This window comes from Branchiostoma floridae, chromosome 2 (assembly GCF_000003815.2).
Source record: "Branchiostoma floridae strain S238N-H82 chromosome 2, Bfl_VNyyK, whole genome shotgun sequence".
Taxonomy (NCBI): Eukaryota; Metazoa; Chordata; class Leptocardii; order Amphioxiformes; family Branchiostomatidae; genus Branchiostoma; species Branchiostoma floridae.
In genome coordinates, this window is record NC_049980.1 from 24032648 (window position 1) to 24057411 (window position 24764).

A 24764-nucleotide genomic window follows, 5' to 3' on the forward strand; every position below is an offset into this window, starting at 1 on the left:
TGAAGTGTACGGGTCAAATTGTTTGATCACACTTCACCCTTCTGTATCTCGCTACTTACCTTCTAATTTAGAAAAAAAACGAATGCCGGGAAAGTAATGACTCCAATGATTTGTAATTTGGGGGATATTGATAAAAGGCTTCATACTATGAAGTTGTGCCTCAAAATCTGAGTTGTGCTTGCTATTTCTGGATGAGGCCGAGGACTTATTGATCACCCCTCGTACATGCCTTACATGCGCCATGGTTACACAATGGCACCGGTGAAAACCTCATGATAATGTGTACGGTGTACCTCATGCTGGTTGTGCACATCATTAGTATAGGCAGGTGAAATGTGTGGTTCTTGTATCACGTCATGTTCATTAAAATTTTCAGAACACTGACATAGAGGGAGAGTAGTTCTCTAATCATAGCCAATATAACCACCCTCAGACGTAACACACCAGCTCTTGTGGCACTTACCTCTGCTGATACACAGCTTGCATTTTTGTTCTGCAGAAAGCAGATGCTATATGATACTATCAGACCATATTGGACGTTCTGTTTAAAACCCTATGACACCATGCTGCACATATTTGCCTCCCTTCTATCTTGTATGGTAAACAGAAATAAGATATCAAGTTGTTAACAAAAACTGTTATTCCAACTTTGGTTGAAGCAAAATACAAAGTACGTCGATGAAAAAAAAGCAAAAAGCAACTGGGTGTGATTTTGTAAATCATACTTCATATCCAGTTGCTTGTCACGAGTAACTGCTTTTAAGCACAAAATACAAAGTACTAATATCTCGTTTAGAATTTTTAGATATTTCAAAGTTTTACCATAGAAGCCTTACTTTAATACAGTCATAGATAAAATGTTCCACATTTCCTCTTACATTGCATGAAACACACTTGTCATTTTTACTTTCTCTTCTTAATATAATAGTGCTGTTGTAGGGTATGTGTTGTGTAATCGTCCAGATGTCTACAACGACTAATAAACTACAACGTTTGGACGTGTACCCAATAAAGATTAACATGTTTCTGCTACTCCTGAAACACTTCCGACGCCTGACGTCAAACGTGTCTGTAAATGTTTTATTTGTGACGCACTGGAACCTAATTTGAGCTACCAATATCCAACAGGAGCTGATATAAATAGGAAATTGTGGATATAAATAAATCGCTGATATCCGGAGCGGAAGGCCCGGCCGGGGTGACTAACCGCACAGTGCAAACCTCAGCCTGAGCGCGCTTTAAAGTTTAAGCACCTTTAGCAACTTTAAGCTCGATTCAAAACGACTTCTAACAAGAACACTCGAGCTTCGGGTGAGCGCAGAGAGCTCTGGGGTGAACGTACTGCAGACCCCGTCTCGAGTTCTTGACATTTATTTTTCAATTGCGTCAATGAACCGAAGCCCATTGTTAACACGGCATACCTCGTGGCCATTAGCAACCTAGTAGTGCGGCTACGGTAACTTCAGGTGTTTTTGCAAGGCAAAATCCGTCAGAAGTTACATTTAACAGTTTCTACGTCGGCATATATCATGATTTTGTATTCGAAAACATCACTAATTCGGTTGTAGACGATACCAAGCGAGAAACGCACACGTCAAAGCGCCGGAATTATACTTTATTTCTAGGTCCGCTACAATTGTAAGTTTTACGGTTGTCAACAGGTACAAAAGGACTTTGACCTGCATCAAAACCTGAGGTCGAGATTATTGTGTTTCCTGCGTGCCCCACATTTCGGGACAACAATCGGACAAGTGTGTACTCCGTACCAAATATTATGCATACGTCACTTGTCATCAGAGTCCCTTATAAAAACTGCCGCATCGAGCAGATCGGTCAGTACCAGGCCAGGTGTTCTCTTGTTCTTGCAAGGTCTTTCTGAAACATTTGCAAACTGTCGTATAGAGCCAGCATGCAGGCAACAATGGTCAACTTTCTGGAGCTGTTACCGGTAAGTGTGTGCAGAATTTAAACCGAGCTCACTGCAACGTACTGTCTAGCGGATGGCAGCTGCCAGGACACTCGTCGCTTGATGCAAAATACTTGCAATTCATGTGGGCTATGAAATAGTGCTGGTTTGCTTCGAGAAACGTGGGAACAAATGTTGCTCTCCGGATTGTCTTTCACACGTTTATATGCAGGCAAGGAAATGGCACTGAGTGCTTGTGACAATTGTATGGTTACATTCAGGTGAATATTTTCAAACATTCAGCCTACATGTAACCTTATCATTGTCACAAAGCACTTAAAAGGGGTATACGTTCTAAATCGGTATTGACATTGCCATAGACGTCACACTTATTTACAAAAAGGCATACGAAAGCCCGAATGTGGCAGTATTACTTGGAACGTGTGGTTGTGTTATTTTGAACACCTATCAGGTACTCACATGCGCTAGGCGTAGGTCCCTACAACAAACTTATGGTCATCAATGTGTATCGTCTGTTCTGAGAGGTTGAAGGGAAGCGTCTCTGTGCTAGTCTCTGTCAGACTCGTTTGCTTACTAAAAAATTGTAGAGATTGGTCGAATGGGCTGAATAATTAGCCGGCTATAGAATTACACAGTTGATCCTTTGCTACCTAACCTCCTGGCAAATCATGCAGCAGATTTCTGCTATTCTTTTTGAGCAACCCAAGACGTCTAGTAGATGCTATGTCCGTGCTGTCCTTCAAACCTTTACATTTTCCTTTCTGTACGAAGCAGCAACTTTCAGGACCGAAATAGGTCAGATTTACAATTTACAGTAGACGGGATCCCGGGACCCCATTTTCTCAGTCTATATAAGTCTATATTTATCATCATCATCTTCATTTAATGTTGCTATCAACATCATTTTTTTAAAATCCAGGTTGTCTTGGTGTCCATCGTCATTGCGACTTTCATCACGCGAGAATCGCACAATGGCGGACTGAGATGGATGGACTCCAACCATAAGGGACGATTTGCAATGACGGGCCCGGAAGGTTCTGAAGAAGATGGTCAGCGATCGCAAGAAAAGCCAGGCAACGTCTCAACAGATGGAGATTTGGTTCTTGTTGTTACCATCAACATAACCAAGGGCCGAGAGACTGGTTTTACGGTGTCGAGTGCACCCGACAGGGACGCTCTCGAGGCCGAGTCAACAGGTGGTTTGAATGCCTACGAAGCTACCACAATTCAAGCTCGAGAACAAACCGTGCTCTGCCATAGTGACACACACCGGTGGACTGGCTTGTTGGGGACTGTCTTCAACAGTATCATAACCCCCATAGTTTGGAAGCCATGTTGTAGCCTTTTCCATCTGGGGTTCATTTCTCTTAAGATAGGCTTTTGTTGCGCTTATTTGTTTGTAATATCTGCGGTGATTCTCTTGTGCATTTCCACCGCATTCCGGGAGTCGAAACTGTCAAACAAGCTTATCCAGAACTATTTCCTCCCCACTATCACTGGAATGTTAGTGTATTTGCTCGGTGTTCTCGTCCTATATGCAATCCTTCCTGTAACCTGTATGTCCCTGGTAGTGGTATACAGATCGATAACCAACTGGTTTCCAAAAATGAGGCTAACGTCCGAAGAGACGATCGCGCGGTGTACCGTAGAGCTGCCCCTGAGGGTCCTGTCGCTGGCCCTGGCTCAAACCATGAAGAAGAGAACACCAGCACACTTCGTAAATGTTAACCCTCAGTACCAGCAGCAGCATCTTCACTTCCGCCGGAATAGAAGATGTGGATAGGAAAATACTAAGAGCTGCATGTACTTTTGAGGAAGTCGTATTGGACGTTACTTGTATAAAATGTACACATGCAGAGTAGATAGTTTGACCATCTGGTGTGTTTTCAATATACGACACTGGGTTACGTGTTACTAGGGTTAATGCTGTTAGAAAATGTAATGTCGATATGTGTCTTTGGCTCTGTGTAAACATTAGCTTATTCTAGTTGTATCATATTCCGATCAGTTTTGTATTTAATAGTCAAGTTTTGCTTGCTTTCAGTAAGAAATATTTGTTATACTTTTCAATTTATATTGCCTAGGCTTAAAGTAAGTGTCTATGTGTTTGTCATATTCTAGTGTCGACAATTGCTAATTGTCACTCACGCAGACGATGTCAAAATAAACATCATTTTTGCCATTTTATTTTCTTGCCAGTTTTTACTCTCTTTTCTCGTATACGTAATCATGGCGTCCGTTGATACATTGGTCACTGTACAACAAAGACTCTAGACATGAATAAAGCTGGAAAATGCAAATTATTTAATATCAGCACAGCTTAGAATCAAATCGGTAAACATCATCGAGAAAGCTTTTTAATCGTATATTTATCAGCTGTATATTTACTGCCCAGAGTGTACTCTTGCGACACCGTCCTTAACAATAAGATGCCGTTTTACGGCTTCTAGTCTCAATGACATATTCCTATAGCAAAAATGATCACGTGTACCTTTAAAACTCTATATTCGTTGTATATACATAAAGTGGTGTCACTGTTGCAGTGATCGTTATGATGATTCCAATTCTTTATCTCAATTGTCCACATCAGGGTGCGTGAACATTGATACAATATAAAAGCATAGTCCACACAGAGATAACCTACCCTAGCCTGACTAAAATCGCGCTCCTAGCGGCCCCGGCCCTATAGTATTGCCGCCGCCATTAACCCCAGCCAGCGAGAGATTGTGTAAACACAGGCTAAACCTACCCTAGCCTTACCTAACACGCGGCATGGAGATGTGACAAATTGTCGGTTCTATCGTTTCTTGAACCAACAGAGCATGATTTTTATTTTTCATTTGTTGTTCTCTTGGCTTCTGTCATCCTTCTAGAGATGCTTGGCATAATTGTGACAACCCACGATCAGCCTTATGCTGGTCTCATCTGACGGTGAAGTGGTCTAAAGTGGTCTACTGAACCCCACAAGGCTTTGGGCAGCTAGTGATCACCTCACAGGCGCCGCCTATCGGCATCTTTCGAAATGTCAACGACTGACTAACAGAGTCAGTTACAGGCAGTTACAGTTTCACTGGTTCCCATTTCATTCTCGTGCTCCACAATTCTGCTTTCCTTTTGTTTTCCTGCTTAAGACGTTCAATATCAGCATCTTGTCTTTGCCTGTTCTTCATTCTGTCCAGACTTTCTTTGCGACGTGTTCTTGATGTTCCTCGTACGGCCTTTGGCTGTCCATTATGACCGTTACTTTCTTCTCTGACTCTGTGATTCTGCACCGAACTACCAGTCACCTTTGTTTGTCTGTATGGCATTAGAAAGGGCTTGGTAGATGGAAAAGACACGGACGGCTTCTGTGACTTGGAACGAACATCTGATGAATAAAAGACAACATGAAAGATGTCAATGCGATGCACAATTCAACATCAATCAAAGGTATAGTGCGAGCTCAACTGGAAACTGAAACAATCATTTTGCACCTCTTGTTTCCCTACCTGGCGGTGCGGTTTTAGCTCTGTCCGTCTTTCTGTCTCCATGGTGATCCCCGTTCCCATGACAACACTGCCGGTTGAAGTGGTGCATGTTGCTGAGGTCGTGATAGCTTCCGTCACTGTTGCCATGGTCACGTGCGTACAGGTGCATGTTTCTTATCTGCTGCTGCTGCCACTCCATGTCGAACAGGTGTTTGAGTCTCTGATGGTGTCGCGTGTGTTCTTGCTGCGATGGACAGTAGAAAATTAGCCGTATTTGTAAATGAAGATATCCTAGTAATAATATACACTACACATCAGTGACACCAAAGATATTCGAAGCCTTGAGAACAGCACTATAATTAGTTCGATGTCAGCCGACTCGTTATACAGGTCATTCGTGAGATGCGAATATTTCCCTTTTGCAGCTTTTGAATTCAAGGAACAAGGCTTCATCGTATTGCAAAACAAAAACTAAAGGAAGGCTCACCATAAATAGAAGAAGCCAGTCAACATTTCGTATCAACCATTGAGATGTTTTCGGTCTAATCACTTTGAGCATGAGCAGAAAGAACTTACAACGTACCTTCCCTTGTATGTTCTTTGAAACGGTGAAAAAATTTAAACAGTGACAAAACCTCTTGTCTCTCTTGTCTAGTTTTCCTTCTTTTTTATTTTGTTATATTCCGATTAAAAGCATACCTGCATCTTAATGATCTCGGCGTTCCTCCGCTTGATGTCTGCATGTTCCAGGCTGAAGTAGGCCTGCTGGAGCATGTACTCTGCAGTTTGACCTGCAGTGGTTGGTGGTGCCGTGTGAGGACGCTTCAGCAACGTCCCACTCTGTTCACCTGCGGAGGAGACAACCAATTAAGAGTGACCTTTCGACTATACGGAGACATCCCGCCGCTAGTACCAACAACGGAAACGACAGGCGATCTGTTTGGCAGTCTCTCTTCATAACAACTTCTGTATAACGTTTCAACACCTATTACAGTTGGTAATCCGTACTTCAATAGGGACCAGTCAATGAAAATATTGCTTACTCAGAGCGCATTGTACGCTGCGTTAAATATTACATGGGCGGGATACACTGGGGAACAAACAATGGATCATTTAATGGCAGAGTTGTAATGAATGAAATCCTTCTTGCCTTCAAACAAGACAAAGCAAGGTATGTCACCAGGTATGTCACAGAGGACAGGCAGACAACGGCTGGGTTGCCCGTCAAAGTTCCACATTCGCGACAATGACATTGGTAAAGCCACCACAATGCAAGTCAGGCGTTGTCAGCGTTTCAAGCCTTGTCATCACGTTCAGCTTTTCATACAATGATTTATAGCATCACTCACTTTTTATGGCTATGTCAATTAGCTACATTGTATATAGCATGCTGAAAATATAACAATGACAACGCAGATAGGTTGATCAGTCAGGAGAAGGATACTTAATTTTGCAAGGCCTTACCGTTGTATTTCAGCATCTTATGTTTCCCTTGGTACTTGAGTAAATCCTGAGCCAGATCAGCCGAAGACTTTCTCCTACAGATACACCGGAGCAACAAATAGCTGTAATCCGTGTGTTACACTAAGTATACTTGTACATTTTACAATATGCCACTGCAAAGCTTTTAAACATTTCTTTCTGTGAGCTTCCAGCTACGTTATCGATGTGTTCTGAAAACTAAAGATTCAAAGAAGAAATAACACGGCGGCATTTATCTAGATGCTGTCCCTATGCATATTGTGTGACATCTCTGTATATTGTACGCTTTGAAACCAGTAGGAGAGGAGTACCTATCAGCTATAGACTAAGTCATTAGTGATGTTATGATAAAACTTAGTACGTACCTGTATGTGTGAAGAACAGCGCGTCCCTGTGTAAGTTCGGCATTTCGGTCGCTATAGAGACTCATGCCGCTGCTACAGAACGTCGTTCTGGTCTCACAAGACCTCTGGTCAGGACTGCTTCCATTAGCCGACACCTTCTTACGATCTCTGCCGTGTCTGTCGTCTGTAGGACTGGAGCTGTCGTTATGGTAACGGTCCTGTCTGTCCGTGTCAACCAATCGGGAGTCTTTGGAGTCACGTGGTGAAGTTTCTTGGCTCCCGTTGTTTGGCTCGGGTAGATCTAAACTTTGCTCGATGCCCGAATCTTCAAAGCTGTCCATGTCGTGGTAAAGCCATCCGTTTTCAGTAGGACCTTCCTGTCCAGTGTCTGCCATTTCCATCATTTGATGTGGGGAAAGGCTCGACTTTTCCCCCCTGGAAGTGAAACGCGACTTACACGTGTGCCGAAGGACAGGAGGCGTCTTCCTTACGGTGTGACAACAACTTTTAGAGGAGGGACTGCGTTTCTCATAGACACGGTTATTATTGCAGTTTTTCAGATGACATCGCCGATCGACGTTTTCCGGTCGGACATGACTGATCGGATGGTACAGCCTGGACGGCCGCTGGATTTCTTCCGTTGACCCAAGCACAGGACTCGCTGAAAGTCTTCCGATACCGAATTCCGACTCGTTTATACTGGTAGTGGTCCTGAGCTCGTCGCTGGGGGCTGGGTCGGCGTTCAGGATGTACTGTAGCAAGTTGTGCCCCATGTTCCGTGTCGTTCCTAGCTCCATCTTGCCCTGTTTCTCTGCGCTCGCCTCGGAAGTCTCAGCAACCTTTCCTTTGACAGGCGCGAAGTACGGCCCGGCAACCTGTCCCGCCATTCCTGCAGCAATAAAGCAGTATTTAACCGTTTACAATCAGACAAAGAAGAAAAGGGAAGGAAACTTGAACAGCGTGTCCTCCCTCCCTCTGTCCCACAGAACAATCTATCTCTCGACGCCTCCGCAAGGTGTACTACTAGTAACTTGTCTCCCACAAAGTAACGTCAGAGAATTGAACAAAGAAGGGAGGTAACATCTTAAACAGAACAAATACAACTACTCCAAAGTAAATATAAAGCTTTTTGCCAACTGCCAATGGTGTTATGACGCAGGTTTTTTGCCCTTCCTTGGTTACAGGCAGCGTCGGGAAAAAGTTTGCCATCCGACTGTCGCACAAAGAGAACACATCAGTTCAGTTCACAATCGGTCAAAATATCCAGAAAGATCGGAAACAGGATAGAGAAAACACACGGGTACCTACCCGCATGCATGGTGTCTCTGACTCCAACTGAACTCTGAAGCTAAATAGCCCTACTCTGGGTGGTACTCGTTTGGGTTCACTGGGTAACTATAACACTATTTCTAGACGGTCAACATTGGCGCGCCCCAATTAAAGGATTACATCCGTCCACAACATGCCAATGTCAAACTGTTCCGAACATCACAACCATTACAGGATATGATATTATGTATTCTTCAAATCAGAAATCAGATGGGTTTTTTTTTGTCGACCAAAAGTAACGTTAGAAACATTAAGCGCTTTTTAATAGCCGTAGCTGTGACAGGAATATCAACTGTCCGTAAAAAAATATGTCGGACTTCAGTTCATACACGTGATATACAGTCACCACTGCGAGCATGAAAGTGTAAATTTACTATTTCATTCAGACACGACGGCTTTAATAACCTGTAGGTCCCAGTGTGGCACCAGTGCGTGGTCTGTGATTGTACCGACTGTGTATATCTTTTCTATAGGAATGACATGTCGTAAGGGAAGGGACAATATTGACCAGACCAACTGTCCTGACTGCAAACACTGGTGGCAGACAATATAACGTCCTCTTTGCATTATGGGTCGTACAACTGTGGTACATTGGCACATTGGCACAAAACACCATTCGAAAAATACGACAAACGATCGAGGCAAGCAAGACGTAATTAAAACACAACACAAAACTGTGACTGGCTAATGAGTGAATGAGTAACAAATTTCTTCGTCACCCTGACATTGGATTTAGATATGCTGTACGACCACGACACCACTTAGATACGAATTCTACGGGGGTCGCAGTATTTATGAGTGTGCTGAATCATTAAAGACGAAAGTATATATATAAACAGCCAGCCTGCTATGACATGTAGCGTTAAAAGAACCTACTTTTGGGGGCAAACTGGCCACCAGGGGTAATCTACTGCATTGACACACAAAGTGCTGATATACATCTGCCATATACAACACTAACTAACCTAGTTCAAAGGCCACTCAGTGAGGCAACATTAGGCTAATATTTGCCTATCGCAGGTTTATTGGATCAAACGAGCTTAATTTATGGTCCTTTGTCGGTAACATCGTCCAGAAGTCAATAGCAACGGGACGCTGGTATGTCGTACGAAATGACGAACCTTAACTATCAAGACGCCCGTTCCTTAGATACAGGGACTAAAAGTTAGCAGGAATTCTGTAGTATGAAACCATGTCTGGACAGCAGTGAAATCATCTGCTACAAAGGGTGACGTAGCCCCATAGCATTTTGAGACCATGGGTAATGTGACGAATGATTGTTATCCACTGTGCCTAGGCCATTCGACGCTACAAGAGTGGTGTACCAATTAATAATAAAACGGTTATTCAATAAATGAATTTTGGATATCAATATGCTGACGTCAGTACATACGTGGCCATTTAATGTTTGAGAAGTCAACCCCTTTTAATAAGAGTATTACTTTGAATTATAAGAATGTATCAACTATGATACATGTACTTTTGTTAAAGTTCAACCAAACGGATTTACGGCGTTTACTCGCTCGTCTGTGGCCACCATAGCGACCGGCTATGGAGGAGAAATATGCCCGCATTAATTTCAGTCAACATACTCCACCATGAAGACAAACATCTGACGACAGTTGAAGGCGTTGTTAACTGATAATCACTCATGGTTACAGAGGTTGTCACTTGGATTACTCAGGATATAGCTGACTGCCCCACACAGAGCACCATACAACATGCTACTTACTTTACTGGTCAAAGTACTTCTACCCACTGAGGAATGGAACTGTCATTGGACTTCACTGTGTTCTTTAAGACTGGCACCAATATACACACGTTACGTTATATGTGTAAATATTGCTGACAAACCAATTCAGCCTGTCTTGTTCTTGTCAAAAGAAATCAGTTAGCTATGTTCTTTATCGTCTAATCTTTTATTCTTTCCTACCTTGCATTGTAACTGACACATGGAAAAGCTGCTAATAATCTAATCTTTGTGAGGTTTAGAAGAATGAAAGAAGAATAAGGAAAAGGGGACGTCGGGCATACATGTACATTTGTAATTTTGGTATTGAAGTATAAAATGACGCATAACCTTTCAAATATAGACGCATAATTAAGATTAAATAAGATTTTTTATATCAAAGTTATGAAGTGAACTTTGACCATCATATGCCATGCGACAGAGAAGCCACCGACTGACTGACACGTATGTTGTTTATAGCTTATCGTTTCTGAACGCTGTCTCCTTGGAACAAAAACCCTGCGACAACACCACGTGACAAGTCATTAAAGGGGGATCACTGGAGCTTTGTCATTCGGCGAGAAACAAACGCACAGTAATGCACGTCTTAAAACATGACTAAAGCCTTACTTAGCGTTCCTTGTGTTCTCAGTGAGCCAAGATTGTAGTCCCTTTGACTTATCGAAACCCAACATTCTTTTTAGATCTCCAGCGTACTCGATAAATGGGTGTGTGTACAGCTGTGGGTTCATCAGCTGCCTTTACAACCACATGTATTTATGGCAATGCAGTGTGTTGTGGCTAGTACAATTGACACACCTGTTAAGGTCAGAGCGTTAATGTTGGTCCAAACGGGAAGCCTGGCCATGACAGCAAAACCCTAGGTACTAGCATTCATGAAAGGTATCACATAGGTAGACAGACATCACCACACACTTTCATAGACTTACTGTTGTACATCACAAAATGTATTTAGAGTTATTGGCAGCTTCACGTTTCATGAATTTTGCTTTTGATGTTTCCTTATCGTACAACGTTTAAATGAGATTCGGTCAAGACACGAACAAGTTCGAGGAACCAAAATGGTGCGCGAAGACGCCTGATGGAGGCCAGTCGAGGCGGACAAACGTGCGTTACCAAGCAGAGACATTCAGCAAACAATGTTCTAACTATGCCATACAGCCCGAGATCATGCCGACATGCCGCATAAGTTATAACATGGAGAGACTTTGTACTGAGTAACGCGCCTATCACAGCCCACTAGCTGCGACTTGAGACTTAATTAATTGCGATGGCAACATGCATTACAACGATCAATGAAAACTGTTTGACAAAGTTTATGAAGAAAATCAGTTGTCCTGTTCAAACTTGTTTGATCACCGTAGTCATGCAAGACCCAAGCCACTAATCCTAGGTAAGACATGAAAACACAAAACGCAGTTCTCTGTCTAATTATGGGTCGGTTTTTATCACACCAGACCACTTAGAAGGACTAACTTATACACTGTTACAACACTAGACCTAAGAATTACAGATTCTCTGTATACACCTGCTACAATATGTACTTTTCAACGTACCTCCTACAAAACTACACAAGTACTAGGTCTAGCTTGGATATCTGTTACACGAAGTTACACTTACCGTAACAGACAATCTTGTTCCGACATCTTGAATGTTACATTACTCCTAATTGATATCCCAATTCGTTGTACAGGTACAACATCGGCAGATATCGGCATACTCAAACAAGGCGCTGGGCTGACAAAGGGGAGACTCAGTAATTCATGCAAAGGAAGTCGACTGGCCACATACGGAGTCCCAGACTAAATGTTATTCGTAGTGTTAAGATTAGTTTCATATAGGATTTTTTCCTCGTGGCTGTACTTGAACCTGTAATTTTATTTCACTCTCTCAGTTAGTTTTTCGGTTTACAACAGCCTATATCCTCCACAGAACACAGTGGACGGTCCCGAGTGTTTGCCATGCTCCAACTCCCCGTTACCATCGCCAACCGAGGATGTTTTGACAGGCTCCACTTCAGTTGAATCAAGAACTACGTACGTCACCTGCAGTCTCTTAGAATGTGCCGTGTTCTCACGGTGGATTTACCACGTGTAAAGAACATTCAAAACAAATTTAAGAGTAATGTTCTGTTTTATTGTCAGTTTAAAGAATGGTGAAAGAAATGCTACAAACCGTTTAACGTGTTGAAACAGTTTCCTTACAGAAAGATTGTGTGCTACAGCGCGAGGAGAGTTAGGCGATCTATCGACGAAACATATGACATGACTACGTTAGAATTGCCCAGTTCAATGCAGTTATGGCCAGGAGACAAAATGTAAGGCGATTTGAATAATTATTCTAATGACACTGTCCTCTTAATTTACATAGCAAAACAAGCGCCCCGTGTGCGTATTTCGAAATGACTGAATATAACGTTTAACTCAAACGGTTTTTTTAACCCTTTAATGTACAAAACGCCGTTATCGTAATTTTATGTCATTTGTATCTTATCCCTCTATGTAACGTGATCTGTCGTCATTTGCATCTCATACAGACGAGATGATAGCGACGACGGCGGTGTAGTCTGTTCTCAACACTTTTGAACCAGACAGACGACACTGACACCCACACAAATGTCTTGCAATTTCTCCCCAAACCTGCCATGTTTCTATCTCCAGTTAAAGCAAAGACATTCCTACGTACCTTGGAGGAACGTTTATCCCAAGAAACCCCATTGCGCGGCAACATTTCATCACGAACGTCAGGTGAAACAGGAACGCTCACATGTAGTACGCCTGTGGTCCGCCAGTTTTACTTGTTCTCCCTTTGTTCCAATTTTCTGCGTGATTGCACTTGTAATGAGCACTCCTCGTTACGAACGCTGTCGTCATGGCAACACATACCCTATTTGTTTATTTATTTTCATACCTGTCAGACCGGTAAAGGAGGGGTCATTTAGAGCTTCTTGAATCCTATCTTTTCTCATGCTTCAATTTACATTTTACTACTGGCGATTTGATTCTGAACTGCAGTTGTCAACTGCTGTACAAGTTAAAAGTAGTTCGAGCTTGTAAAAGGTGCTGTAGACAAGCCGTTTGATTTGTTGAAAGAAGAGAAGACTCAACAAAAGTGAAAAATGGTTACACATTGTGATTTTGTGCTCGTTTAGAAAGGATAATGAAGAAATTATCGTCAAAACTGCCCAAGAAAGCCACCGGGGACGGATGAAAGCTGTTCTATGTTGACTTGTGGTCAATATAGACAGGATTATGTCAATAAAAAAAATCGTCTATGAGTAAGGGACCCAAAAAAGTGATCAAATAAGCCAGGTGATCTTTATGTAAAGGTGCCCGCTTGTACCGGTTTGAGTATATTGTTAGTGTATGGAGAATTCGATGTAGAGTTCGCCACTGGACTCAGACTGCAAGTCAAATAGAGTCGTATCACCAACCGGGGAAATACAAGGTAATTGGAAACGATCCATGGATCAGTTGATATAGTTTGAAATGTAAGAAATAACATCATGATTGTAAGCACTTACCTTTCACGGAGTGGTTGATACTTGTCGCTGAATGAGGGTTTGGCGCCGGCTAGTTGTGTGTTGGTACGAAGTGCGCGTACAGGATTATTATCTACGGGAGGGGTACCTTGCTTCTTGGAAGGATGATACCGAACAAGCATTCAAAGTGCGTTCTTTAAAGTAACAAGAAGATATTATCACTTTCAGCGAAAGATGGTAAACTTTTGAGGAGAAAGCCGTCAGAAACACGATTCAGACCGCTGCCTTTTCGTTGTCGTTGCTTCACGTCGCGGCCGCGCTTCACGGCTGAGGAGTTACGAAAACCGATTTTGTTTTTGAAGGGTCGTACAAACACTCTCCAACATTTCACTTCACTTGTTACATCTTGTTACAGTCACAATAGACGATGTACACTTTGTTCAGTTGCCATGGTGATGAAAAGATGTGAAGAAGAAAGGCAGGGCGCTGATGACGGTAGGCTTTATAGGTGAAGGTGGCGGAGTGCGGTCACTGCGGGGCTCACGGTGGTCCGTACCTGTGTGACGGGCGGGGCTGTCTTCCGTATCTGTTCCTGCAGAAAGCACCTTAGATCTTCCTATATCTGTTCACCACGGCACGTCTATGTAAGATGAACGGAACGCATGCAAAATGAAAACAAATGTACAGCAAATAATTTTGCAAAGGAAAGGTCAATATTCTTTCAGTTGCTAAGTTAGTTTGGTACCCAATATGTATTTAAGTTATCCACAAATCTAAAAAAAAATGTCAGACTTGTTTTCTCAACTTCAATTATCATCTTACTACTATGAAAGTTTGCTGCAAATAGTGTGACCGTACATACGTATTTGCTGTGGATATTCATGTTTCATCCATGTCCGCATCCCCACCCCCCTCAACACACACATCCCCATCACTCCTCTACCCCTCTCGGTCGGGGACTTTGAAGTTCTTAAGTTCCACCAAGTGTGTGTTCCTTGCGAGCAGCTGCTCCTTCAGAAGGCTTCAGTCGACATAAGTAAGTCTAGCTAATTTTGCTGAGATCTGCTGGAGTACCCTTCTATCCTTATTCAAGTTTGCGTGACAACTTAAGAGATGTTTCCAGACACGATTTGCTTACTCCTATGTTACAATGGTGTTTCCTTCTTTTATGTTTCCTAGTTCAGTTGAATAGTTTCTTTCTCTAGATTTGGGGTGGTTGGACCGTTTCTATATGTGAGACGAGCGTCAGCCTTTCAGAGTGTGTCAGGTTCTACCTTCTGTGATCAACCACGCCCCCTTGATAAAACATATGGAAGTGCAGACTATGGCACATTGTAATATTGTGGTGTTTTACGCCTTTTTTTTAACATTAGTACTCTTTCCTGGTGCCGTGTTTTTAACGGTTTTCAGAAGGAGGAAATTTTACGAAAAAAAGGCGTCATAAATAAGAATGACTCGATCCTTACATCTCCTTGGAGGTCTACCAGAGTCATGTTGTGACCTTTGTAGTGGCCCACGATAAGAAGCTAACTACTGTAGTGCATGATATTGCACGTCAACATACTTGGTATACAATATAGGCCACTTTCACTCCATTCAAGGTCATCACGTCAAAATCGCGTATACTTTTAAAAGAATTTTTAAAAAAATTGAATGAACACGTATACTGGCGTTCATCTCTGCGATAGTTGTACCGGCCACCCCCCTCCAAGAGTTGAAGCGCTCAGAAATTACCCTTGATTGCCATGTACACATTACCATATACAACAATCGTCTTGTGACAGACGAATAAGCTACGACAATCGATGGTAATATCGAGGTCAGATCGGCAATGTGCAAACTTAGAATTAGCGCCCACCCCCTTGAAATTGAGAGAGGGCGGTACAAAAAGCTACCTGTGGGCGAAAGAACCTGTAACCATTGTATGGCAAAACCGGTGGAAGACGAAATACATTTTATTTCTAACTGCCTCTCTAACGATCAGGAAAGAAAGGAGTTATTTGAAGAGGCATGCAAATTCCACAAAAATTTCCAAACGCTTACCGACGAAAACAAAACTATAACGCTGTTAACGTCACATAACCCACGCATCATAGAAAAAGTGGGACACTTCGTCTTCCACTGCTTCCAGAAAAGAAGTCAAACCCTAAATACGTAGATTGTAGCTCTCAGCAGTCCATACCATTGATAGAATAGTCACTCGTTTACACTTGTCACCATTGTTATCTATACCAAAGTATTTCATTTTATACATGTTTATTATATTCTCTGTATGTTTCATGTTGCAATTAGCCCTCGGGCAAGAACTTGCAAATAAACTTCTTCTATAATATCATTAACACATTACCTCAAACAGGAAGTCACAGAAGAAGGCACAACAATTGGTGGTAAAAAGTACATGGATAGGACAACAAACGGGCGATAAAACCACCCCTGCTGGGTACTGTTGTACTCATAATCAGTGTCACACACTTCACATGGAGGTGTTCGTCATTGTTTCATGGTCTTTTGATCCTTTTAAACACCGCGAATGCGCAATCACCGGACTAATATTGTTTATATCGTATTGTATATGTGTTAATTGACAGGCAATTGTCTCTGTAACTACCCGACAGGTGTTAGCGGCAGGTACTCTTCACCTTGCTGAGGAAACAATAGACGGGTCGGAAGTTTACCTGGTGTGTTTGCTTTATCACGTAGTGAATGGAAGTGAAATGGGTGAATTTGAGTGAATGGTGAAATGAATGGCTACGGACCCTAGGTATAATGTGTATGCTTGTATATTTTTTTGTCTCGTACCTTTTACAACTTATAATTCTTTAAAAGCGTCATCTTAAACGGTTAAGTAGCTACTGCAAAATAACATTTGTAGTTGGGGAGGGGGTGAATGGGTGAAATAACTGACCCATTATCATACAGTGATCGCTCTTGTGGGCACGACTTTTAGTTGCTGTTAGCTTATACGTCTGGATTACTAGTATTTCCAGCTCCCAATTAGTCCCACTGATACACAGCACTTGGGATCTTCCCTCCAACGTCTGCTTGAATACATATGCGACGACGTGAGCGACGACACTATCCGTGCAGCAGCGGCATCTTGCGGTACACTTTCTAACTACAAGAAAGCAAGTCGGTCACTCGGGAGATGCTACTCACGAAGGATTGCTCACTGAGCGTGTTCTATTGACATAACATTCACTGTCTGAGCCAATTCGAAGAAACCACTATGGTGTTTTGTCTGCATTTTTGGAAACAGTACATTAGACCATGGAATGGTGAAATGCGATGAGATAGGACGGCCACAGTAGGAACTGACGTGTTCTGTGCCAGGCGTGACATGCGTAGGGAGTCAACCAAAGAACCTGGAGATGGTTTCCGACTTTCCGTACATCCTTATGGTTTCAAGGAAGACTCTAAGGAGTATAAACATTGTGGTTGGTTTCGTTTCATTTGATTACCACGGCTTGTCTACTATGTTTTGTAAAAAGCCCAGGACGCAGGCATTTTCAGTGGGAAGCAATACAAACTCTGTCTGTTGACTCTATACAAAAGCACAGTTGCAGAAAGCTAACCATTTATAAGATTAGACTACTCAACTCTGATGAAATGCCATTAAGGGTTATCATCGAATCGCGTCTATCTGGGCTCAACTCAAATTATGTCATTATTGGTTCTAAATCTTGGAAGAATCCCGAGGAGTTCTAGAGCTGTTGACGACTTATCGGTGTCATCAAGGAAAGGATGTACAATAGCTTCCAACACCCAGACAGATATGACAACCCAGAGTCGATATTTCTCTTCGTCAGTTCGGGTGCTTCAAATTCGTTATCGTGCTTTACATGAAGGAAAAAGCGCACAACTTGCCGTTTGTCCAACGTAAAAGACAAATAGCCTCTTGGGCTCTCTGGGCCTTTTATCGTTTTTTTATTGTTCATAATACACTTTTGCTAAAAGCCACGTGAAGAACAGGAATGATCATCTTCGGTGAATCGTGAACTTATTTTAAGACAGAGTGTACTGGATAGAACTGGACCGGGAGAATAGACCAGTGGAAAAGACAGTACACATTGTATACGTGTACGGGAGTAGCAACTTTAGAGGAGGTGACCGTGACAAATACAATGGGTCAGGGAGGGTAGCCACACCTAGTCAAAGATGTGACTAAAGACAGGGTTTAGGACACATTGTGTCACAAAGATGTCTCTAACAGACTAAAGTGCATCCCGTGATATAGGATCATGTCAGTCAAGATAACTGTCCACTTAGCCACTTGAGGGGATCACCATGGAGTACTGATAATGACGGACTTTGGGTTGGTCTCTTCGGGGGAATTGTACCTAAGTCTCGCGATTAAGTGGAAAGGTGACAAGACTACTAAAGAGGGACTGAAGGAATGACGGTTTGGTTTGTTGGTTGGTTTGTCGGTTGGTTTGCTGCTTGGTTGGATGTTTGGCTGTTTGGTTGGTTGTTTGGTCGGTTGGTTGCTTGGTTGGTTGCTTCACGGTTGGTTGGTTGCTTGGTTGGTTGCTTGGTTAGTTAGTTTCCTGGTCTGACCCTCGTCTTCTGTTGAATTGACGTCACGACACCCTGCCCTTTAATCTACTCATCTACTTAAACTCTCAAGACACGGCGGGGTGGGGTCGAGATACATTATTATATACTCCACTCTTGAGTACTTCTGATCCCGTCTTCAATGATCAGAAAAGGGGGTTTATGAAAACGGCTCCTTGGCAGACATTTGTCGATGGTAATCCCGTAACCAAGGTGATTCTTCATTGTTGTACGGGATTCGATGACCTAAGTCAACTAAGACGTAGGTAGAATAAGGGTTGAAGCCATTCCGTTGTCTTCTAGCGACCCCATTTAAGCTAAGAACATTATCATTAAGGCATACATTATACGGACTCTTAAGGGGAGAACTCCCTGTGTCTTAAGTTATTAATTAAGAACAATACGGCGGCACCATAATTAGTATGCTTGGATGGTTATTGCCCGGTGGAGCCTGTGACATATCAACCAGAGCTTAGGAGAAGCTTTTGAGTTGGCGCCGATGTCTTCAGGGCATCCCTGTAGCAGTGCCGGTACCAGACGCGCTTAATGTGAGAACTCAGGGAGCATTTAAGGACAATTAACGTGTAAAGAGGCGGATAATTAGAATTAAGTAATAGCTTTGCGCGGGTAGGGTGATCTGGGAGGTGAGAATGACTTGGGGAAATGTAGTAATATTACAGTTAAGATGCCTTCTTAGCTCACAACACTTTGGAGTGAAGAATATTCTAAGTAACTTAACATTGGAGAGCAACTTGTTGGAAATGTTGGTCGACAAGACGTTGCCACTCCCTGACACACCTTGCGGCAAGTTTCTCAGGTATTCCTCACGTCTTCGTGATGGACAGGTAATAAGACGTTCCCATCAGAACATCCCTCCAACCCAGTGAAATACCAGCTGTGCTGGGGACGTCTTGGCGTTACCAAGGAGACGCCCCGAGGCGGAGAAGGACGGAGACACGGAGGAGAAGTGTGTGGGAAAGTCACCAGTGCACAATCAATGGCAGGACATCGGGCCTGTTCTACTGGCAGAGGTTTCAGACGGAGGTGCCAGTTGTGTCTAGCCTGGATACCAGATCGCATCCTCAAAAATATCTATCGTGCTGGGTAGATACGGTAGATATTTTTGAGGTTGGGGTCTGGTATCCAGGTTGTGGCCGGCAATTCTTACGACTGCCTTCTTCACAGCGCAAGAATTCCCAGTCTCTGCTATCCACCGAATGAATACAATTTCTTACTGTAATTTGTACTCCGAGTTACACGTAAAAAGAAAATGTTCAAGATGGATACTTTTTCATTATTCATTTCGAGCTTCTGTTGGCAGTCACCGAAAAGTGTGTTGCGTACCTTAAGAACTTAATCCTAGAGAAGAACATTTTGATGGAGATATTGTGTGGTAGACACGCCCCTTACTGTCACTTCAGTCTTGAGAAATGTGTGGGAAAACTCCCTGGCCGAATTCCAGACCTTCCAATGGAAATAGCACCATTAAAATTTTGTTGTGCAACCTCTTGTCAAATCTCTACCGTGTGAATGTTGTGATCTGGTGGAGATAAGAGTTTGTGATACGCATCGCTTGCCTCGTTTACAAACATAACTATTCTAGATAAAGACGTATCTAATAAATGTTTCATACAAACATCAAAGTTATTGTCTTCTCTTCAATCTCATAAAAATCATATCAATCTCTTTCAGAAAGGTTTTCGTCTGATTTTGTGTGTTGCGCTTTTTGTTTGAATAAGAGAGCTGCATGATTGTGTTTTACACTGTGACACAGCAATTTAAAGGACGCGCTCTCGTATTGGTTACGGTAGAATCAGGGGTGTTCCGTATGCGCCGGTCAGAGTTTCTGATTTATCTGATCTCAATTAAGCTATAGTTGGGGCAGATTCGGATTCATTTGATATTAATGACATTGAAGTGGAAACAATTCAAGTCGCAGATATTTTACTTTACGTTGAGAAGAAGCGACTTCTTCGTAACCGTTACAAAGTATGCCATCTCCAGCGAGAGAGAATACATTGTGTGTTGGGGATCATCTCCGATTCGCTTCTCAGAGTAATTTGCAGTTGTGAGATAATGACGCGATCAGCTCAGTATGATGTATGGAAAGACTTCATTGGGGTATAAGAAACTTGTGTGATACATTTATTTCTTACTGAAAGGCCTTTTCAGTTGACCGGGCGGCGTCGGCGACAAGAAAGGCCTTGCTGTGGCAGGGGGCCGCCGGTCCTGTCATGGCTCCTTTCGGACCCACTCAGACGGAGCGGGGACGTCTTGAGACGCAGGCTCGCCAGCTGGGTTCGGGTCTGAGCAGCTCACGGGGAGGGGGTTATTCACAGGGCATTATCGTCATTAATACTTCACTGGAGAATGCCTTTACCCGATTCCTTGGTATGCCTGATCCTGCGGATTGAAATAGTGGACAATGCTGCCCCAAATCTTACAATAGTATTGTCAGTGATGGGTTCGCTCTACTGGGGAAGTTATACTTGCCCTTGGCTATGAATTAGATGAAATCCTATTGCATGTGTAGCTGAACTTAGTGCCTCGTGTCTAGAATGGATCTATATGTCTTTAAGTATTGTTATCGCTCAATCGGTAGACATCAGAAGGAAGATAACACAGGAAGCATTACGCCTCAAGACATATCGAGAACAAACTAAGTGTTTCCGCCGCCTGCAAGGTGTTACAAGACGCCTGTCCAAGCCGAACACAGGGAGCGTCAGCTTGTTTTGTGAGGCGGCGAGATCAAAGGCTTGGCAAGGCACGACGTCACGGGCGGCGGAGATCAAAGCGCCAGGTGACTCCGTGACGTGGAGTGAAAGGTGGGCGCTTGTTTGATGTGGTCAGGCGGAAATTTCGCAGAGCGAGAGAAAGCAACAAGAGAAGAACACAATCCTAGGCATCGTCGCTGCCAATTATTTTCGTTTCACGGTCGTTTTCCGACAGTTACAGGCTCAACAGATCAAACTACAGGACTCTTTTCACGACACCTGTTAAAAATAGACTGAGGAACATGGTACCTTTGATGTGGTCTTGAAGAAAGTTGCCAATGCTTTATATAAAAGAGGAAATGCTACTTGATACCTTTGAGAGACTAACTCTGAGTCTCTCAATATTTAGTCTCTCAAAGGTATCAAGTACTCTTGAGTTGAATTATGTGCCCCCCCCCCCCCCCCCCAATGTCCCGGTACAGATCTTACAAAGATAAAGAGTTGCTAGTATCCATCTTGGCTTGTTGGATGGGAAGACTTCTAAGAAGCACGTTTTCACACGAAGTGAGAAATCTTGTTGGAGCACAACATATTACAAGTGCTCAGCCTGCATATTTGGTGCATTTTAACCTATTCTCGCTAAGTGGCGCTTTATGTCTTATAGAAGCCATGTCCCGAGGTGAGGGTCAAGGGCAAGGCGCACTTGCACGCAGACAGCCTTGGCGTGTGAGGAGGCCGGTGTTTACCTTCAGTCTCGGCCGTATGCAGAGAGGGAAGGTGCGTCGACAGGTGTTCGGGTCAGGGATCTCCGTCCCACTCTGTGGATGGGCCAAGGACAGGGTATTGAAACTCAGACAGGGATTTGGTTTCAGCCTCTCCTGTCATGCACTGAGTACCAGTAGTGACAACCTGTGTCGTGTGTCGTGTTGACGCAAGGCCACGTGAGAGAGGAGCTGTAACGCTACATGTCTTCAGTTTATTTGGGCGGATCTTGACATGAACTGACAAGGAGGTTGTCATCCAATCTATTTATCATGGCCATCTCTTTGTTGTTTGTCACCTGTCTGTTGTTTGTCTACTGCCCTTGTCCTGTACTGACTCTCGTTGATTGGCTCCAGTTACCATTCTCTATCTTGCTGCCCTCTTCGTTCGTCTCACTTCTGTTCCCTCGTATCTTCTCCCTCATCATCATCTTTTTTCGCTCCCTCCTTCAGTCATATCCCTTTGCTATTTCTCTTTTTTTTACCGCCTCCTCTCTCTTCTTCCTCCTCCCCTTCCCTCCCTCCCTCTCTCTGCATCCCTCTTTCTCTCACTCTCTCCCTCCCTCTCTCCACCTCCAGTGATTAATGTGTTCTATTTAAAGTTCACCCTGTCAGGTACTTCACACTAATTTCAACTGGAATGCGGAGCCCGCTCCAACATTGAGGTTTTACGAACCATAAATACCAAGGTATCCATGACGGCGGTTCACCAATCTCTGTCAGTGCGGCGGCTGTGTTTTGACTGTGCTCCCCTGTGTGCGTACCTTGTGACGCACCTGTGTGCTGGGTGTGCTAGCTCGGGTAACAGCCTGTGTCTTCAAGAGTATGATACAGTACGGAAAAAATACCCATCGTCTGTTACTGTTTAATAGCTATCTAATCCTGGGAGTAGAGGGAGTGGCATCGTTTATATTCACAGCAATATCTATCTGCAAAAACATTGGCCAAGTCTCAGGCGCTATGCTGACAGTTCGACTTGCAGTTACTGTACTTCATGCATTCTTTCCACACCCTCGCCATCTCAAAACCATCATATCTTGGGTCTATCAGGTTTTCTCATCTCCTGCGTGCTTGCCCCGGTATGCAGGATTCACATTAGATGTTCCTTGAAGACCACCCTTGTGTGCAGCTGTCTCCTTCACTAAACACCAGGTCAGCACCGTGCGAGAGGGGACAGCTGAGACCCTATTAAATGCAGGTCGAACTGGCTACTTCAGGCTGCCAACCCCAGAATTTGATTTTGAAGGACAGGGCAGCCTGTAACAGTGTGAAATGATGAACTGATCTTATAACACTCCATCGATGTTGCTGAGATTGCAGATTTTGCTGTAGATAATAAAGACGCCACCCTCTCTACACTCTGCATTGTATCGTCAACAGTAACAGACGATAAACCGAATTTGTTCTTCGTATCAAAAAAGTACACCCGTCTCAGACTGACCCACGGTAAAAGCCGCTATTAACACTCTGTTTCCCGTATGTTGTGGCTGAAAACGCCACCCACCGAGGCCGTGCACCCGTACTGTGTTGTGTCTCGGCTGTGTCATGCATTCCTGCTATACTCGCATGTCCGACGTTGTCAACGGGGTAATTTCAAGGCAAGTTACTTTGATTCTACAAGATAAGCAAGAGCCCCTTCTGAAGGAAAAATGCCATATTGAACTGTTGACACCCATTTCTTGTAACTATATATATAACGTTATGCATGGTGTTGTTGTTACCGCACTTTTCACTGGTCTTAAATTTAAAAAGGGGCGGATCATTGTTGGTGGGCGTGGACGGGTTTCTACTTTCTGAAATGTTGCCGAGTCAGCAGGATGCAAGCACACTTCTTGCTTCCAGAGTTCCTCGAGCGAGAGCCTCGAGACACAAAAAGGCAGATGCGCACAACAGATATGGAGACAGAGCACAGGTACTACATTGAGTTATTGACCAGAAGGTCAAGGGAGGTCAACAAGACAAACAGACGGAAGGCAAGGTCACGGCTGTCCGAATATCATTCACTTTTATCGACATCAAAACTTCCGACTCCACTTAATGCTGTTAGCATCAAAAGGACCCGTCTAAACCTGCGACAGTCGAAAGGGTAGCTAAACTTCTTAATTTCACGCCCAGTTTGTCGGGGTGGATACAGTAGCTGCCCGGCCGGTCTTGCAGGGGCTCGGGTTACCGGACATGGACTGACAGGTAACAGAACGGGTCCTTGCCTACCGTCCCTCAAACATCGGACACAGACAGGCCGCGTCAGACAGGAAGTTCCTCTGGTCTTAAAGATGTTGGGCGTCCAAACCAGATGTCTTCTACTTCAAAACTTTGGAAAGTTAGCCTGAAACTCTACTCTACTCTAAACTGTTATTAATCGATAAACGGTACAATCTTATCATTACTTATATGTCGGTAACAAATCGGTACCTTAAGCATGTATGATATGCCCCTTTTTTCACGATTTTTTTTTTACATTACGATTTGACCTCGAAAACAGTGAGTAGGAGGGATCCCTGCAATGGTTTCCTTGTGATATCTCAAGACGCCGGGGTTGTTTGTGTTTCCGCTCTGCACGGTCACCGGCTGACCTCTTAGGGGCAGATCAGATGGTTTACATGGGAGCTTGGTAAGAAACGATCAAAGGTCTTGAGGAAAGTTCAAGCAATAGAATTGCTAGGAGTTTTTCTGTGGAAATGAAATGGAGTTGCACCTATGAAACTGGCTAAAACTTATCTTGGATGCAACAGGTTGAAACGGCGGTGCAGTGGTCCATACCACCCCCTCTAGGGACCATTAATAGTTTCCCCTCGACAGCATGTTAGCGCTAACCAGGTAACAGGTCCCCCCGCGGGCTAGCCCACCGCCCGGGGTGAGGGGTGGTTATCAGGCCCGGGTTCTGGGTCAAGACGGCGGCGTCTCCGGTGTCAAAGTAGCTATAATCCCCGGGGCAAACAATGACACAGTCCAGCTTCT

General features: G+C 43.6%; 2 protein-coding genes across 4 annotated transcripts; one reads left to right on the plus strand and one right to left on the minus strand.

The window, feature by feature from the left end:
• The first annotated feature begins 1586 nt into the window (after nucleotides 1–1586).
• LOC118409881 lies at nucleotides 1587–4114 on the plus strand. The gene is made up of 2 exons (XM_035811253.1): nucleotides 1587–1948; nucleotides 2847–4114. The coding sequence occupies exons 1-2, from the start codon at nucleotides 1910–1912 to the stop codon at nucleotides 3708–3710; spliced, it is 903 nt and encodes a 300-aa protein (XP_035667146.1). The 5' UTR covers nucleotides 1587–1909; the 3' UTR covers nucleotides 3711–4114.
• A 94-nt stretch (nucleotides 4115–4208) lies between these two features.
• On the minus strand, nucleotides 4209–14180 carry LOC118409880. Of its 3 annotated transcripts, none has more exons than XM_035811252.1 (6): nucleotides 13823–14180; nucleotides 7242–8109; nucleotides 6859–6932; nucleotides 6094–6242; nucleotides 5416–5638; nucleotides 4209–5294 (listed from the first exon to the last, which is right to left on the minus strand). In XM_035811252.1, exons 2-6 carry the CDS (start codon nucleotides 8105–8107, stop codon nucleotides 4987–4989), a joined length of 1620 nt encoding a protein of 539 aa, XP_035667145.1. In that variant the 5' UTR covers nucleotides 8108–8109; nucleotides 13823–14180; the 3' UTR covers nucleotides 4209–4986. The 3 variants fall into 3 exon arrangements, with proteins under 3 accessions (XP_035667145.1, XP_035667143.1, XP_035667144.1); XM_035811250.1 differs by lacking the exon at nucleotides 13823–14180 and adding an exon at nucleotides 12985–13206; XM_035811251.1 differs by lacking the exon at nucleotides 13823–14180 and adding an exon at nucleotides 11920–12046.
• Between the last annotated feature and the right edge of the window lie 10584 nt (nucleotides 14181–24764).